This window comes from Planococcus citri, chromosome 3 (assembly GCF_950023065.1).
Source record: "Planococcus citri chromosome 3, ihPlaCitr1.1, whole genome shotgun sequence".
NCBI classification, from domain to species: Eukaryota; Metazoa; Arthropoda; class Insecta; order Hemiptera; family Pseudococcidae; genus Planococcus; species Planococcus citri.
The window spans coordinates 3258367-3271681 of record NC_088679.1 but is presented as its reverse complement, the minus strand read 5'-3'; the positions used below and the strand labels follow the sequence as shown (position 1 = coordinate 3271681).

General features: G+C 35.0%; 2 protein-coding genes and 1 long non-coding RNA gene across 8 annotated transcripts in view; 2 read left to right on the top strand and 1 right to left on the bottom strand.

Moving 5' to 3' along the window:
• Positions 1 to 3256, top strand: part of bma (SCY1-like protein bma) — a 390878-nt gene extending 387622 nt beyond the window's left edge. For 4 of the 6 annotated variants that reach the window (XM_065357627.1, XM_065357629.1, XM_065357625.1 and 1 more), the window contains 3 exons: positions 2062 to 2079; positions 2411 to 2551; positions 2676 to 3256. In XM_065357627.1, the coding sequence (XP_065213699.1) occupies positions 2062 to 2079; positions 2411 to 2551; positions 2676 to 2702 (186 nt within the window). In that variant the 3' untranslated portion in view covers positions 2703 to 3256. The remainder of the gene's footprint in view (positions 1 to 2061; positions 2080 to 2410; positions 2552 to 2675) is intronic. The other 2 variants (XM_065357630.1, XM_065357628.1) reach the window with 1 other exon arrangement.
• Positions 1 to 7202, bottom strand: part of LOC135840889 (uncharacterized) — a 402381-nt gene extending 395179 nt beyond the window's left edge. The window contains exon 1 of the long non-coding RNA XR_010557795.1: positions 6881 to 7202. This is a non-coding gene — a long non-coding RNA (uncharacterized LOC135840889). The remainder of the gene's footprint in view (positions 1 to 6880) is intronic.
• A 115-nt stretch (positions 7203 to 7317) lies between these two features.
• On the top strand, positions 7318 to 12285 carry TM9SF4 (transmembrane 9 superfamily protein member 4). The gene is made up of 10 exons (XM_065357631.1): positions 7318 to 7489; positions 7658 to 7880; positions 7965 to 8133; positions 8205 to 8363; positions 8441 to 8745; positions 8829 to 9032; positions 9117 to 9274; positions 10731 to 10990; positions 11069 to 11252; positions 11346 to 12285. The coding sequence occupies exons 1-10, from the start codon at positions 7487 to 7489 to the stop codon at positions 11583 to 11585; spliced, it is 1905 nt and encodes a 634-aa protein (XP_065213703.1). The 5' UTR covers positions 7318 to 7486; the 3' UTR covers positions 11586 to 12285.
• Positions 12286 to 13315: the final 1030 nt, after the last annotated feature.

Sequence of the window (13315 nt, the reverse complement as noted above, 5' to 3'; positions counted from 1 at the left end):
CCAACTTCGTTTACAATATCTACCCACCCAGTAGATAAGAAACCCGCAATCAGTTTGGTCCTAGCCCCCTCAGCGGGCGGGTGGGGGGGGCTTCCATTATTTTCACATTGTCTCGAGGTACTCAACTTCAGCAGCGCATTCCTTCAAAACTGTGATACTTTGATCAAAACTGATTTCACAGTTCAAAAGGGCATTAAATTTTGAACTTTTTAAGCATTTTGAAATTTTCAAAAGTTGAAAGTTGAACTTTCAAATTAGAAGTTCGAATTTCAAAATAGCGCTGTAAGTGGGAGCTGCTATTTAAAATTCTGAAAAAATTTCCATAGATGTACCTTTTGATGCTTTTTTGAAATATTCAAGTTTCGAGATGGGATCTTTTAATGGAAGGGGGCACCCCCACCCCCAATTTTGGGCAAAACTTTCGAAAAAAAATCTGAGGCATGTGATATATCGAATTGTATGTTTTTGGTACTGCTGAACACGAATATGACGTTAGATTTTTGATTGGACCCCATCCACGACCACCAGCACCTCCCCAAATGGGGTAAAATTTCAAAATAGGGTTTTTTCGTGCGACACATCAAATAGTATGTTATTGGTGACGCTGAATACGAATATGACGTCAGATTTTTGGTTGGACCCCCATCTACAGCCTCCAACTGATTTTTTGGACTTTTACCAATTGAGCGAGGTTCTGGGAGCCATGGGTGAGGTCAATTTGAAACACTACAGCTATATTCGTGTTCAGCGATATCGAAAACATACTATTTCATGTGTCACGCAATTGAAACCATTTTTGAGGGGGATTAACCCCCTTGGGGAGGTGCTGGGGGCCGTGGATGGGTCCAATCAAAAATCTGACGTCATATTCGTGTTTAACGTCACCAAAAACATACTACTTGATATGTCGCACGAAAAAAAACCTATTTTGAACTTTTACCCCATTTGGGGAGGTGCTGGGGGCCGTGGATGGGGTCGAATCAAAAATCTAACGTCATATTCGTGTTCAGCGTTACCAAAAACATACAATTCGATATATCACATACCTCAGATTTTTTTTCGAAAGTTTTGCCCCAAATTGGGGGTGGGGGTGCTCCCCTTCCATTGGGAGATCCCATTTCGAAACTTGAATATTTCAAAAAAGCATCAAAAGGTACATCTATGGACATTTTTTCACAATTTTAAATGGCAGCTCCCACTTACAGCGCCATGTTGAAACTTGAACTTTCAATTTAAAAGTTCTACTTTCAAATTTTGAAAATTTCAAAATGCTTTAAAAGTTTAAAATTTAATGCCATTTTGAAATGTGAAATCAGTTTTGATCAAAGTATCGTAGTTTTGGAGGAATGCGCTGCTCAAGTTGAGTACATCTAGACAATGTAAAAATGATGAAAGCCCCCCACCCCCCTGACGAAAATGACGTCAAAAACATCCAACTTTGAGAACCCATGAATGATTTATGCAAAAGTCGGTCTAAGAATTGTGGACAGTTCCGGATTAAGATGAGAATAATATTGCAAAAATTACACATGTGACAGCTCAGATCGAATTTTTCCCATTTTCAAGTTCAGCTCCCTTAAACTAAACCTTCAATATGTGGAAATCACTTGAATTTTAAAGCGTTAAAATGACGAGTTTTATACAAAATTACAAAAAATAATTCATCAGCGAAAAATATATTCGAATAAATAATTCATCGGCTTATAAAATTTGTCAACCCTTTTTGTAATTAATTTACCTATCTAATTTATCTTTCTGTTTTCTGTTCAATACCTTTACTTCTTGAACGAAAGTCGAAATTTCACGATAATCTAATCTGGGCTTACGAAAAATCCTAGAGCAATGATCATTCAGCTATATAAGCATGTACTATAATAACATGAACCTTTATTTATTTATTCGTTTATTTTTCCAATACCTACCTTATAATCCATCTCTTTTTTCTTTTCTTTTTTTTTTTTTTTTTTTTGTTGAAAAAACAACAAAAAATCATTTAATTTAATAAGCCATTTTTCTAAAAGCTTTATCTCATGACTCATTCTGTGTATTTTATCTTTCCAGCTTGCAAGGAGCATGATAGTGAGTATTTGGCTTAATTATAATATAGATTGTGTACGTGTGCGTGTGTTGTTTGTGTGTAGAATTAAATTTGAAAATACCATCCTCGCTTAGTAAACAACAAAAAAAAAAAAAAAAAAAAAAAAAATGAAAAAAGCCAGAAGCATCGTGGATGGGTACGATTTACGGTTTCAATACATATCTACGATAATAAGACAGGTAATGAGTATTTTTTGAGAAATGATATTGGAGGTCGAGAAATGATAGTAACGAAATTAAATTATATTTAACGAAAGTAATTTTTATTGAGGTAAGTTACCAAAATGTAATATTTTAAAAATAAATTTTCTAGGGTGGAAGTATGCCAAATACGAGCAGCAGTTCGCCATATTTATGGTCTTCTGGTTTAAACAGATCTCGTAGACCGTCCACTTGTCTCACCGGTTCTCAAACTGGATCAGGCAATCTACTACATCAGCTCAGCTCCGGCATGGTATGCTCTTTCTTAGTCACATGTTCTACAGATAAACGATTTAAATTTACCAAAAAAAAAAAAAAAAAAAAAAATATGTATTGAATTTCTAATTAATTATTTATTGTGGTAAATTTTTTTTCAGCAAAACTTTTTCGGAGGCAATAAGTGAAATATCAGTATTCAATCATCTTTAATGATATATTTTTTTCACCAATTATTAATGTTTCTCTTGTTCTATTGTTCTTTTTTTTCCTTGATCGTATAATCATTAGATTCTTCTTCTAATTGTACCTATTTGTGTTTTTCCCCCCCTTTGTATATATTTTTATCTCGTAAACATTTTACCATTTACCTATTTCAAACTTTTTAATGTTTTGTTTTTTGTTTACCTATGTTTGTTTTTGTTTTTGTTTTTTTTTTTAGTGAAAACCAATCATTACTTATGTAGGAGAATTTATTGAGAAAAAAAAAAGAAAATTAAATTACAATTGTCTTTTATAATAACCACGCATTTGAATTTTAAAAAATTTCAACATTAAAATAGGTAGATATCAACGTGTATTAATGAATTTAGAGAGGAAAATAATCGAACATCTATTTTGAATAATAATTTGTCTTCCTATGTGCAAAAATCAAAGCGCATAACCCTTTCGATAATTTTTTTTCGTTTTGTTCGTTGATCCCGTAATACTTTTATGTAAAATACACGTTTATTATACTTGATGATTACTTTATTGTATTATTTTAGTAAAACTGTTTTGAAAATCAGAACATTCGATTAAGGTGCCCTATTTTGGGGGTTTCATTTTGATATTTTTTTTCAAAAGTTGACAATTGACATTCTTATTTGAAAATTTTTCCAAAAATCTACACTTTTTGACAAGTTATAAGTACATATTTGGCCAAAAAAAACGCACTGATTTTGGCAAGAACAGGACTGTTTCTGAGTGTTGACTAATTTTGACAAAAAATGTCTCTTTACGACAATTTGACAAGAATTTACACTTTTTGACAACTTGTCCAGAAATTGGAACTTTTTTAGCATACGAGGGTTGATGTGAGAAGACTAATGCAAATTACGAACTATTATAGTCCGGCATATGACAATAGGAGTAATTGCACCCCCCCCCCGCCGATCCACCGGGACGACTTTTTTATTAAAGAGGACATCCTAAGGAACATTTTAGAGCAAACTTGCCCAAAAAAAGTTGGCCTTAACTTACAAAATGGCGGCCATTTTGATTGACAGGTCAGTCGAAATCGCAGATTTAGCGTTTCAACATTTTTCAAACCTTACAAAGGTAGGTACTAGGTAGATCGAAAGATCATGCAAAAATTTATCACCTATCAAAATTTCAAGTGCTACAGTAAAGCGCGTTTTTCGATTTTTGGTGAATTTTTGAAAATCCAATTTAGGCCAAAAATGAGGGGAAAAAATCAAAATGTTACTAGATAAATTGACCAAGAAAGGTGAAATTTGGGATATAGGTACCCTATTTTCGACATGCCAAATCAATTGGAAACGGTTTTAACCCGTTTTGAGCAGTTCTGGAGCCTCCAGCAGATTTTTGAAATTCGAAATTCCCACAAAATTTCATTAAGTGGAGATGGAAACCCGAAATTCATTCTACAAATTGATTTAAATACGTTACGAAGTCAGCTACAGGTAGACTTTGAGTTGTTTTGGAGCCTCCAGTGACTTTTTGAAAATTACTGAATTCACTCTGCACTCCAATTTTAACACCCCCTGGGGCCTCTGAAGACGACTTCAGGTGGGTTCAACTCATTTGGAAGCCTCCAGCGACTTTTTGAAAACTACTGGAGTCTCCACCAGATTCGTGAAACTTTAAATTTTCACAAAATTTCATCAAATGGAGATGGAAAGCGGAAATTTACTCTACACTTTAATTTTAACACCCTTTGAAGACGACTTCAGGTGGGTTCCAGTCATTTTAGAGCCTCCAGCGACTTTTTTGAAAATTACTGGAGCCTACATTACATTTTTGAAACTTTAAATTTCCCCAAAATGTCTTCAAACTGAGATGGAGAGTCGAAATTCATTCTGCAAACTAGGTAATTTCAATACGCTACGAAGTTAACTTTTGGTGAATTTCAAGTCGTTTTGGAGCCTCCAGCGACTTTTTGAAAGGTTGTATGGCGTTTTTTTGGAAAATTGAAATTTCCTAACACTAGCTGAAAGCATTGAAACCATTTGAAACCACCATGTAGTCTGCGAAGTAAATTTCAGCCTGCCAACTTCATTTGATAAATTAATGTTGCGGGAATTTCAAGTTTCAAAAATCTACTGGAGGCTCCAGTAATTTTCAAAAAAGTCGCTGGAGACTCTAAAATGGCTTGAACCCACCTGAAGTCGTCTTTAGAGGGTGTTAAAATTGGAGTGTACAGTAAATTTCAGCTTTCCATCTCCATTTGATAGAATTTTATTAAAATTTAAAGTTTCAAAAATCTGCTGGAGGCTTCAGAAATTTTCAAAAAGTCGCTGGAGGCGCCAAAATGACTTGAAATTCACCTGCAGTACTTCGTAACGTATTGAATTTAGTTTTCAAAATAAATTTCAGCTTTACAACTCCAATTTGATGGAATTTTGTGGGAATTTCGAGTTTCAAAAATCTGCTGGAGGCTCCAGAACTGCTCAAAACGTGTTGAAACTGCTTCCAATCGATTTGGCATGTCGAAAATAGGATATATCCCAAATTTCAGCTTTCTTGATCAATTTGGTAAAATTTTGATTTTTTCCCTCATTTTTGGCCTAAATTGGATTTTCAAAAATTCACCAAAAATCGAAAAACTCGCTTTAGCACTTGAAATTTTGATAGGTGATAAATTTTTGCATGATCTTTCGATCTATGTACCTTTGTAAGGTTTGAAAAATTTCGTGCAAGTCCTATGTTGAAACGCAAAACCTGCGATTTCGGCAGACCTGTCAATCAAAATGGCCGCCATTTTGTAAGTTGAGGCCAACTTTTTTTGGGGCAAGTTTGCTCTAAAATGTTCCTTAGGATGTCCTCTTTAATAAAAAAGTTGTCCCGGAGGATCGGTGGGGGGGGGGTGCAATTACTCCTATTGTCATATGCCGGACTATTACGGGTGTATATACTTTATTTGTAGGTAAACCACATCAACGGTGCTCAAATGACTCAAATGGTCTATTAGAACATTCAGAGGATGGAGATGAAGGATACCTTTTCTTCTATCGCGATAAAAATGAATATTGCGCGACATAGTTTGAAAATAAATCTTCTGTTGGAAATTTTTCATGTGAGCTACACTAGCACGGTGCCTAATACCTTCTTCCAAAGCGTTCAATTTGAAAACATGATGCTCCGATGCTTAGACATAAGTACCTAATCTACGCTCTCGTAATACATCGACCATCGTAAAGGATAGGCTCACTCAAATCGAAAAAAGAAATATGTAGCGATAAAATGGTCGCCGCCGTTTGATGTGTCATAATAAATGCGCAAAAACAGCGATAACGAAACACGATAAGCAGACAAGAAGTTACGAACGTTGAACAATGATGATTTTTTGGCGAAAGACTCGAATACGAAGGTGACTAAGGATGACTCATTCAAATAAAACGCAGATGTGCGATGGGCATTTTCTCGTTTTATCTGGTTTCACAGATCGCACAATATTTCATGAAAGGGTTGCAATAGATCCATTGTAATTTTCATGACACATCGATACAATATTTTCTATATTTCAAATTTACTTCGCTTCGATGCCTAAAATGCGAATATTGGAATCTCAATTCTCAAAACAGCAAGATGATAATTTCAATTTTCAGACGAGAACAATGTCCCTTTAAAGGACAAATAACATGATTTACTTACATGTGTAAATGCAATCACCAAAAACCTTCTTATTCCATTAGTATCTTCTACATAAATGGACTTTCACTGATTCGAGTAACAGCAGCGGAAATTCAGTGTTCAAAATAAGTGCACTCAACTCATTAAGACTGGAATATTTTACTTCATGATAATCACTTTTTTGTAATTGAAATACACTCAAATTATTAATTCACTTTCGATCATTGATATCGTTATATATGTACTTACATACTTATGTACGTACGAATATACTTATAGCAAATAAAAACAGGAATTTCAAGCTCATACTTATTACTCATACTCAAATTAACAATCATTTTCAGTCATTCAAAAGCGTTGTAAGATACTTTCAAAAGTCAATCTCAAATTCTCATTATTTTTATATGATTATTTACTTTCATTTACTTCTAATAGTTCTAATAAATCGATATTCGATAAAGCAAATCACGAAACAGTAGATTTACAGGTGCATTAAAGTAGTTCTGCTTACCTTAGCATTTACTGACTCGGCATTTTCCCGGAATTTTCTTCGCAGAGGATCAGCAGGATCAAGGACGAAAAGTAAAATCAAGAGTCACGAACGTACTCGCGGAAGCAACAAGTAGCAACGATCTTTCAATAGTTGAAGATATATTGTAGCTCAGTTTTCTCTATCGGTAGAACACATTTCGCAATCCATAATTTTAAACAAAAGTAGCCCACGAATATAAATTAATTACCACGAGAAACGAATAATAAAATGTCACGATTAAACGCATTCACTGATGATCACTCGCGTACTAATCGCAATTTCGGAAAATCTTTGCAGAAAAAAAGGCAAAAATCAACAAACACAACTAGCGAACCTAGTAGCATTTTTACAAACTACAAAAAATCAATAGACTTGGCGCAAAATTCCATCTTGAAAGCTAAAAATTATGAATTTTATTTTCAGAAAAAGAAAAAAACTTGTCATTTTTTTGAAATTTTCCGAAAAATTGATAATTTTGGTATCGAATAACTTTAATTACAGATATGGATGATTCACTGAAATATCCATAGTTGAGTGCTGGTCTTGTAATAGTGAACTTGTGACCATCCATGTTGTGGAACAAAAATGGTACGTAACAAATTAACCGAATCTGTCTTCCTATCCTATCTTGGTTGATAAAATGTCGTATCTAACACTAGAAACACTTCACTTTTCCAAACTAAATACTCGTAGATTATTTCTAAAATGACTGTAAATCATGTACTAATCTCTCCGATGTTATTGGTTCGATTACAGACTAGTTCGACGTTAATTGCTATCGCCTTATTGTGTTCGAGCATCGGTGTACTAGATGGATTCTATGTACCAGGAGTTGCACCCGTTGAATTCAAACGAGGCGATCCGATCGAAATAAAAGCAGTAAAGATAACCAGTACTCGAACCCAACTTCCCTACGAATACTACTCGCTACCGTTCTGTGCTCCTAAAAATGGCACTTTTTATAAATCTGAAAACTTGGGTGAGTCACGATCACTAAAATGTGTTCGGTGTTTCGGAAACTAGAAAATATCGTACGAATAATTCTGGGGTTTTCTTTGTTTAGGCGAAGTATTACGCGGAGATCGTATTGTGAATACACCGTACGATGTACGAATGGCTGAAGATATCGACTGTCATGTTCTATGTCATGCTCCTAAACGACCGATGAAATGGAGTTTTAACCAACAAAACATCATATTGAATAGAATCTCGCACGATTATTACGTTCATTTGTGAGTATGCTTTGCAATATGTGAGAATGAGACTGATAATGAAACAAATTGACTCGAGTTTTGCGTTTCAGACTTGTGGATAATTTACCCTGCGCTACTCGAATCGTTAATCCGTCAACGAATAATGTAGCTTTCGAACACGGTTATAGATTAGGATTCATTCGCGATAGTAAATCGTACATTCATAATCATCTGAAATTCATTCTTCGTTATCACGAAGTTTCGAACCGGTAAGTGTACCGTATTTGGAACCGTTCATTGGTAACGAAAGATATCCTCTTGTTATGGAATTCAATTACGTTTTCAGAGGAGTATACAGAGTGGTTGGTTTCGAAGTTGAAACGTACAGTATCGATAAATCGGAATTATCGCTTCGAGATAATGATCCTGTTAACAATTGCCAACTGCCTCAAAACTTATTATCGGCTAAACCTCAGCCTGCTTTGGAACCGAGTAACGGACCATTGGACGTCTACTTAACGTATTCTGTGACTTGGAAAGAATCGGAAATCAGTTGGGCTTCACGCTGGGATATCTATTTGGCTATGACCGATGTTGAAATACATTGGTTCTCTATTATCAACTCGATCGTCGTTATATTTTTCTTGACAGGTTCGAGTGTTTCGCTAATTTTTCGATTTTCGTGATTTTATTTGGTTTTCGGTGTATTAATAATGGGTTTTAATGTTTTACAGGATTAGTTACTCTAATTATTATCCGAACGTTGAGAAGAGATATCGCCAAGTACAATGCTGACGATGCTGCTGACGAAGCTATCGAACAATCTGGATGGAAATTAGTCCACGGTGACATCTTCAGACCGCCGAAATATCCTCGTTTATTTGTAGCCACCATCGGATCCGGTGTTCAGATATTCTTGATGTCGATGATTACTATTTGTGAGAATATTTCGTACTTACGATGGTGTCATGTCATCGAAATTGAAAATTTAATTATAATGAGACGTGGATTTTTTTTTTTAGTGTTTGCTATGTTGGGAATGTTATCGCCGGCGTCTCGAGGAGCTTTGATGACATGCGCTATATTTTTCTACGCAGCTATGGGAGGTATAGCTGGATTCGTGTCAGCTCGAATATATAAGACGATCAGAGGTCGAAGATGGAAAAAAGCTGCGTTTTTGGTAAATCTATAAAATTCTGCTTCGTCAGCGAACGTTGTAGTTTTTCTTACAAGGGAACCTCTTGAGGTGTCCGCCAACGATTTGAACGGGACGGCGATTTTTGGAAAGAGCATGTTCTAAAACCCCCTAATCCAAATTTTCAGCTGCCCAAGTTCATTTTTCGATTTTTGGCGAATTTTTGAAAATCCAAAATTGACTATTTTGGTGATTATGCTTTTTTTAAAAAAGTACGTACTTGATCAGTCAAAATGTTCAAAGTAAGTCCTAAAACTGATATTAACCTCCCAAATCAAAATTTCGCAATTTCCAGCCATTCTGGAGCCTCCAGCGATATTTTTCAATTTCTCCAGAAGGCGTAAATATGAAGTTGGGCCGCTAAAAATCGAGTTGTGTGTTATACTCGACCTGTTTAACGAATTTATCCACATTTGAGGCGATTCTGGAGCGGACACCTCAAGAGTGGGTTTTTGACCAGCTTTTTTTCAAAATAAAAATATCCAAAAACCAAAAATTCCTCGTTTGTGAGAAAACTTATGAAATTTGCGCGAATCGCTGTATTTCAAACACAACAAACTCCCTGAGGCCGAGTTACGCCATTTCCAGCCATTCTGGAGCCTCCAGTGCGATTTTTCAATTTCTCCAGAATTTTGAATTTGCTCCAGAAGGCGTGAATATGAAGTTGAGCAGCTAAAAATCGAGTTGTGTGTTATACTCGACCTGTTTAACGAATTTATCCACATTTGAGTCGATTCTGGAGCGGACACCTCAAGAGTGGGTTTTTGACCAGGTTTTTTCATAATAAGAATATCCAAAAATTAAAAAAGGGACCAAGAAAGGCTCGAAATGGCGAAATTCGTTCTCGTGTGGTTAATTAATGACGAAATACAGCGATTCGCGCAAATTTCAAAAATTTTCTCACAAACGCGGAATTTTTGGTTTTTGAATATTTTTATTTTGAAAAAAAGCTGGTCAAAAAACCACTCTTGAGATGTCCGCTCCAGAATCGGCTCAAATGTGGATAAATTCGTTAAACCGGTCGAGTATAACACACAACTCGATTTTTAGCTGCCCAGCTTCATATTTACGCCTTCTGGAGCAAATTGAAGATTCTGGAGAATTTGAAAAATAGCGCTGGAGGCTCCAGAATGGCTGGAAATGGCGAAATTTGGATTTGGGGGGTTAATATCAGTTTTAGGACTTATTTTGAACATTTTGACTGATCAAGTACGTACTTTTTTTTGAAAAAGCCTAAATCACCAAAATAGTCAATTTTGGATTTTCAAAAATTCGCCAAAAATCGAAAAATGAGCTTGGGCAGCTGAAAATTTGGATTTGGGTGTTTTAGAACATGCTCTTTCCAAAAATCGCGGTCTCGTTCAAATCGGAGGCGGACACCTCAAGAGGTTCTCTTGTTAGTCGTTGTGTTTTTTAATTTAATTCATTTTTCGTTTCGCAGACTGGAGTTCTTTATCCTGGTATGGTCTTCAGTGCGTGTTTCTTTTTGAACTTCTTCATATGGAAGAAAAGTTCCAGCGGAGCTGTACCATTTACAACTATGTTATCTCTTTTATTCATCTGGTTCGGTATTTCATTACCGTTGGTGTATCTTGGTTATTACATCGGTTATAAAAAACCACCGATTCAGAATCCAGTCCGTACCAATCAAATTCCTAGACAAATACCGGAACAGTTGTGGTATATGAATCCAGTTTTCTCGTAAGTATTGGCGAAATAAAAATGATTCGTAGAGATGGTGTAGAAAAACCGTTCTGATTTGTGATATTTTTCCTTTAGAATGTTGGTAGCTGGATTATTACCATTTGGAGCGGTATTCATAGAATTATTTTTCATCTTTACGGCGATTTGGCAGAATCAGTTTTATTATTTATTTGGATTCTTGTTCCTGGTTTTTATCATACTAGTCATTTCATGCGCGCAAATATCCATCGTTATGATATACTTTCAATTGTGTGCCGAAGTAAGTAATTTACCTTCCCCTGCCACTTCGAAATTCATCTCCAAAAATTGTTTGATCACAATTATTTCATCGAATAATCTTTATTTTTTACAGAATTATCACTGGTGGTGGAGATCTCTATTCGTATCAGGCGGTTCTGCTATACACATGTTCTTATATTCGATATTTTACTTCATGACCAAATTACAAATCACCGAAGCTGTCCCAACGTTGCTTTATTTCGGTTACAGCGCCATTATGGTGGTTACATTTTGGCTGCTCACTTCAACCATCGGTTTCTTCTCCGTTTACTTCTTCATTAAGAAAATATATTCGGCGATTAAAATAGATTAAGGTAATCATGCCAAGTCCAGTCTCCAATACCCCACACTGCGCTTGAAATAATTTAATCAATCGAGTCGAGCCGTATAAATATGTACATATTTGAAACAAACTGACGGTATTTAGTTTGTTGTATTCCGAAGGCTGCAGTATCCAGATTTTGTGTACATAGAATTCGTATATGTTTTCATCGTAGAAATAAAATAGTACGTACTTAAAGCATCGACGTGTAGAAGACAATTAATGAGAAAGAATCGCATCACAACGCATCGTGTGTAAAATGCATTTATCGTTTTTCCATTATTACCATGTACCTATAGAAAGATTTCTCTCGTCCACGCGTTGTAATCATACAATACGGTTTTTATTAAAGTATTTTTTTTTTTTTTTTCGTTTTATTTATGTATAAAAATAATGTTGTTGAAGTACGCCATGTTGAACGTAATAGGTATACTGTACGTGTAAACTATTTTAATTAAATAGGTTGTTTATTTGTCAACAATTATTCAACATTTATTATACCTTTGAAATTTTATTTTGTACAATACCTTTAATGATGAATTCGCTTTAACAGATTTTTTTAATCAAAATTATTTTAATTATACCTATGTAATTTACGTAGATAGTGTTGAGAACTATGGAGAGTCTCTTTTTCTTTTTATGACAGTTTTTATTTATAAGTTTCTTATTAAAAAATTGTGATTTCGAGTTATTTTTTGTTGTTGTTGTTCGAATTGGGATTTTGGTGGGTGTGATGCGCTTTTATATGAAGGATTCTTGAGATGATTTATTAATTATTTATGTTGAATTTCAGACGTCAGACTCTCTATAGTTAATTTGGGGATGCTCCAACGATGTGATGACACAACTGAAAAGTGTATCTCCTGGTGAGATAAGTGAAATACCCCTGTTCCCAGATTCAGGAAATTGTGATGGATTATTGTTCGGTACTTCTAAACAGAATTTTCGAGCTGAAATTCTGCCTCCTACCCCACTCCACCACCTTCGGCCGTTTTATGCGGTGGGGAAGGGTGAGCTTTTCGACTTGTGAAATTGACAAAAAAAAACTTGAAAAATTGAACTGTTATGGCCTCGAGCTGATGGGGTGAATTCAAAAATTGTTTCCATCAAAATATTGTGTATTTTCAAGAGTATTTTCTTCCAACATACCTGTGAAATTCAAAATTTGTCTGAAACGGGCTCATTTCTTCAAACAATTCCTACTAAAATGAATGTTTTTTTTTTTTTTTGCGACAAAACAGATCGATGGAGGAACAGGAAATACACCACCATCCTCCATGACAAAATTTCAAAAGCTAAAATTCATATTTTTCGATTTTTGGCAAATTTTTGAAAAATCAAAATTTTATCAAACTGACCAAGAAAGCTGAAATTTTGTTATGTAGCGTACTTTCGATCCTCTGAGTTCATCGGTGATGGTTTCGAAAATTGTTGTGACCCAAACATGCAATTTTTGTGACAAAAAAATAACATTTCATAGAATTTTCGTGGCCAAAAAGCAATTTTATGTTTTTGTGACTCGAAAATGCAATTTAATGGAAGTTTTGTGACTGGAAAATGCAATTTTTGTGATCAAAAAATGCAACATCATGGAATTTGTGTGACCAAAACAATGCAATTTTGTGACCAAAATATGCAATTGTATGCAGATTTGTGGCCCAAAAATACAGTTTCACGGAATTTTTGTGACCGAAATAGGTATGCAATTTTATGAAGTTTTT